Source organism: Gavialis gangeticus, unplaced genomic scaffold (assembly GCF_001723915.1).
Source record: "Gavialis gangeticus isolate Ggan-Ray unplaced genomic scaffold, GavGan_comp1, whole genome shotgun sequence".
Classification (NCBI taxonomy): domain Eukaryota; kingdom Metazoa; phylum Chordata; order Crocodylia; family Gavialidae; genus Gavialis; species Gavialis gangeticus.
In genome coordinates this window covers 27,548,411-27,553,560 of record NW_017729034.1, presented here as the reverse complement: position 1 = coordinate 27,553,560, position 5,150 = coordinate 27,548,411, and the positions used below count along the sequence as shown (strand labels likewise).

General features: G+C 43.0%; 1 protein-coding gene across 1 annotated transcript in view; it reads left to right on the top strand.

Annotated features, from left to right (window-relative positions):
* GLP1R (glucagon like peptide 1 receptor) overlaps positions 1–5,150 on the top strand; it is a 135,964-nt gene that overhangs the window by 68,771 nt on the left and 62,043 nt on the right. The window contains exons 4-5 of the mRNA XM_019526700.1: positions 629–738; positions 3,412–3,518. Of these exons, the coding sequence (XP_019382245.1) occupies positions 629–738; positions 3,412–3,518 (217 nt within the window). The remainder of the gene's footprint in view (positions 1–628; positions 739–3,411; positions 3,519–5,150) is intronic.

Here is a 5,150-nt window from a genome sequence, read left to right as displayed (position 1 = left end):
AATTTTAGTGGGTGCTTCATTTGGCATCCACTTTTTGATGTTCTCCTGTTGCTGATTCTGAAACTAACACAAGCATGTGTGCTTTTTTCCATGCCTCCATCTCAAGCATGTCTGGGTATGTTGTTATACTTCTCCTTAGGCATCACTGAATTTTGTAATATCTCTTTGTCAGGGATCTAAATACTGTATGTAAATCTTTAAGGAAGAGAGACTTGCATCACAAAGTTCAGATGAAGCTTTCTGCAAATTGTTGAAGTTGGAGTTTCAGTTTCCTGGGTTTTCTACTCCTTGTAAAATGCACACAAAGGTTTTTCCCCACACAGCCCACTTATGTTTTCAACCACAGATACTATGAATGGTTGCTGCCACTGAAGGGTTGGAATCTTCTTTGGAGTACATGCTGTTCATTCTCTTTGTAGCATAGTTCTTGGAAGCAGTATGCAGTGTCCATGATAATGAGCGCATGGAAATGTTTGTTACGGAAAACAAATGGAAAAAACAGCTGGAACACTGCCCATTGTTTTTGCAGTTAACAAAGCAACATGGAGGAGAAATAAGGTGTGATTTCACAATTGCTCTGTGCTGCTCCCCTCCATTGCTCATACTTTTTCCCTCCTTGTCTCAGCAGTGCTTCAAAGACAGGCTTACCGCTTCTGTACTAGTGAGGGCACTTGGTTGTTGAAGGAGAATTCGACCCTGCCCTGGAGGAACCTTTCTGAATGTGAGGCAGCTGACAGGGTAAGGGGAACTGCCTTTGTTGTTAAAGCACTAATAAGTAATCCCACATTTTCATATTGCAGTCATCTTTAGCAACCCATTCTCCAAACTATTGGGGCAAAAACCATATTTTTCTTTTCCTGTGCTATTAATAACTGCTTAAATTATAAAAGTGAACTGAACTGTAAAAAAAAAAAAAAAAAAAAAGGAATACTTTTCAGCATTTATGTTTTGGTTTGTTTAGGTTTTTTTAAACCTCTGCTCAAAATGAGCAGTAAAATTAGAGGGTCGGATTCACCCCCAGGTCTTCCCCGAATGCCATTAAATCCTTTTAAAAGTGCCATGGGATGCTGCACAATATTAGCACTATTAGGTATGCCAAATACCTATGTGTGATCGCAAGATAAACCTAGAGGTTTCAAACAGGAACCCATAGCATCAAAACCATTCTGACTTGTTGGGGCTTTCTGAGTTTTTTGCAACAAAAGAATTGTTCTAGTATTTTTCTTCAGTCAGAAAAAGATTGGGAGCCAAAACCTGGCATTTTCTGAGGGCTGCCTTGAGTCTTAAGAAGGTTGAAACCCACTGCTGTAGTCTATGCAGAGAACACTTGGTACCCTACAGAACGAAGTCTTTCTCCTCTTACTTACTGAGTGAATAGTCCCTGTCCTAAGGAGTTGTGTTCTAATACAGATCAGTTCAGGTGCATTACAACCACCTGGGAGTACCTGTTCCCTCAGGATTCCCTTCTCTGCAGTGCTTACAGTCCTTCAGAGGAAGCAGGACAAGTGCTTGGGGTACAGAAGTGCCTTGGGGGAGAAGCAAGATGTTCTAAACTTTGTCAGCTGTGTTGAATTCAAGTTATTTCCATCTTGCAGCCTCGGTCTTTATCCCACTAATTCCGAACACCGTGATATCCCAGCAGAGAGCATTATCCTAACACAAACTGTCTGCCTGCTCATTTATTCCTACTTGCTGTTTTAAGGTTTCTTTTGCAACTGTTGAGAGCTGCCAGGGAAACAGATGCCTAATTACAACATTTGGTCAGTTGGCACATGTTTCATTTCAGTGAAATACAGTGCTTGGGGGAGCAATGATTTTAAGCCCTAAATACACTGTTACGCTACCTGAAATGTGAATGACTTGCCATGTTTATTTCTATTTTTCCATTTTAGCTTGTTTATAGCTCCTAATTGCTTGCTTTTTGGTTTGTTTATGCATCAAAACACAAGGGGCTTGTTTTACATAAAAGTTGCTGTGTGCTGTGCTGTAGTCATCTTCAAAATGCAAAGCCAGTGAGAGAATTATTGCTAAAGAAAATAATTTTCTTTAAGTATTAAATTTAATTTTGGTCTGTATTGAATTTTTGTCTGTATTAGTAGGCCATCTGGGCTTTGACTGTAAAGGAGTCTTTCTCACTCTCTCTCATTAACAGGTTTCACATGCTTTCTTATTAGAAGCTTTTTTAAAAACAATTTTTAATGACAGCATCAGCACTCAGCCTGAATCATTACACACAGCACAATGCACCTTTGAATAGTTTTATTTGTAGCTGAAATGTGGAGACATGCCTCACTGTTTCCCATGCAGTACGTCCTGAATGAAGAGTAATATAGCCTCCTTAGCATGGCACTGTATCCATGGCTACTTAGCCGGCTCGCAGTGCTGTGATAAGGTTGCAATTCTGGCTCCAAAAGTAACATGGATGGAGCAGTGCAGTACTACCTGGCATAGACAGGTAGCGACAGAGACATGCCAAAGAGCCTAGCTTTAAGTAGCCACATTTGGAAATGTTATGTTTGCTACAACAGAGTTGATATATTAAGATGTTTGTCAGTTCTTCCTATCTAAGGCTATATACACACATTCAAATAATCTGGGAGAATTCCTCCAGGTTTGTTCTCCTGGTAGAAAAACGTATTCAGAGCTGTGCATACAAGCAATCAAATGCTGAAGTGATGACACTGCAGCTGGGGGGAGCGGGGATCTGTGCACACATCTCAGTGTTCTCTGTGGGTTCACTTAATCTTCCTGGTGACAGATGGAAGTAGTGCATAAGGCAGCCCTGATTGGGTGACCTTGGTCAGCCTGCATTTCCTTGAAGCATAATGTGGGGATTGTGATAGGGAGACATGTTCTGCTCCTTGCTAAAGCAGAACATGGAGGGGAGGGGAATGCTGGAGGACTGTGTTGGCTTCTGAAATAATCGACAGCATGTACATCCACACTCTCCCAGGAGAAACTCTCCTGGGAGTGGTAACCACCCTAGTTCCCAGGCTATTTTTCTCCTGGAGTGGACATTTTTCTGAGAAAAAGCCTGCACATCTGTACACTTATGATTTCTCTTGGGAGAGGAGTGATTTGCCCAGGAAAACTGAATGTCAGTATGAGGCCCAAGTGTCCATTCAGCATCCTTTGGCTTAGGGTCACTTGCCTCACCCACTCTCTCCAATTCTGTTAGCTTTCTGGCATTCTGAGAAGGGCTCAGGAAGTTGATTTAGATTTTTTGGGTGTTCTGGGAGTATGAAAGCTGGAAGACTGTTTAGTAATCAGCATATATATGTACCTGAGCACTTAAAGGGATGGATTGCTAGTAGGATTATAAGAGATGGCTTAGAGGGAGGTTGCTAGGGAAATAGGAAAAGGCCAATTGGATCACTTAATGATGTCTTTTCTTTTCTTGTATGCTCTCAGGATGCGCCAGAGGAACAGCTTCTATACCTGTCAGTCATATACACTACTGGATATGCTCTTTCCTTCTCTGCCCTTGTAATAGCAACTGCTATTCTTCTTGGATTCAGGTAACTAAGGTGCAGTTCAAAATGAGTGAGTGTGGGTGAAATAGCATCAGGCTTTGACCAAAACATTTGACTTCTCCTTCCAGGCATCTCATTCTGATCCTTCCATTTTCTTTTCACCTTACTCCCCATCATCATCATTTCCTCTCCAAAAATGATTTAGCCTATAAACTACTAAACTATACTAAACAGAGGGGATTGGAACAGCTTTGACTAAATGGAATTTTGCTGGAATATACTACTTCATCAAAGCGATAATGTTTTGCAGAGATGGATCAATTCCAACACTGATTCTCTCCTATTTTGTAGCTTAGAAGTTGGGGTGATAGGGTAGGATGAGAGACCCAGCATCCAGCCTTGTGCTGTATGTAATTTCAGAATGATCTGAAATCCCTCAGTGATCTGGGCTGAAAACCTCAGCTCTGAATTAAGTATAGTGGGGACTTCAGCTTGGGTCTCCAACAACCCAAAGCAGGATCCTAACCAGTTTCCAACTCTGTCTTCTTCCCTTTCTCCTGCATGAAAGTTTCAATAAAAAATAGACACTTTGATACGGTTTTTTACTTCGCAGCAGTGCACATGTAGACTCTGACAGGGCTGGCTGGGGCACGGGGTTGCTTCAGTCCAGGGGCTGCCTGCTGGCTAGCCCCACAGTGGAGCATCATCTTGCCCCAGCCAGCCCCCCTGCAGCATGCTGAGCTGGGTTGGAGCAGTCCTGGGGTGGCAGGCTGACCCTTAGGGCCTCTGCCTGTCATAGCTGCTCTGACCCGGCTCAACACGCTGCAGTCCTGGGCACACATTCAAATGCTGCACCCGGGAGCAATAAACTGCAGTGCAATAAGTGCCCAGGTTTATTGCTTTGAATTAATTGTACCTGTAGATGCATCCAGCATCAGCTTGATTTGCATGTTGGAGATCAGGAAGGCATTTTACCCCATGGTCAGATACAGACGGTGGGGTTTTTATCGCCTTTTTCTGTAGCGCAGGAAGAGGGATGGGAACCTAGTCCTCGTCCTTGGATCTCGAGTGCATTTTAACAACACTTGCAGTGGCATGGTTGACAGTCCTTGCCCTACTGCTTTACCTATGGTGGGTTAGGGTGCGATTGGTGTCTTTGGGTAATTGTCCTCAGAATTTTAGGAATAGGTTAGACAAGGAGTAGTATATGATGGTTTAGATGGAGATGATCCTGCCTCACGTAGGGAGTTTGACTCCTTCTAGCTCTACTTTTGTATGATTCCAGAACTTTACTGCTCCGATGGCTAGAAACATTCTTCCACTTTCCAGGCTAAATTTATTCATGGCTGGTCTCTGTTGTTTTGTTCTTGTGCTAGCATTGTCCTTTGGCTCTTTTTTCCCCCCTGTTGTTTATCCCCAAGTGTATTTAAAAACCAAGTTTCCCCTCTCAATCTATGTTTTGCTAGACTGAATAAGCCAAGTGCTTTCAGTATTGCATTGTATTGCTGTGGCAAAAAGCCACCTTGGTTTCTCCCCAAAAATCTCTGCCCTGTGACACTGTGATTTAAATCTCTGTGCTGTGACCATTCAATTAGGATGGGCCCAGCACACAGGGGACCACACCCTCAGCCTGTCTCTTTAGGGAACTTGAGCTGGCTGCATTCCTGAGGGAGGGGG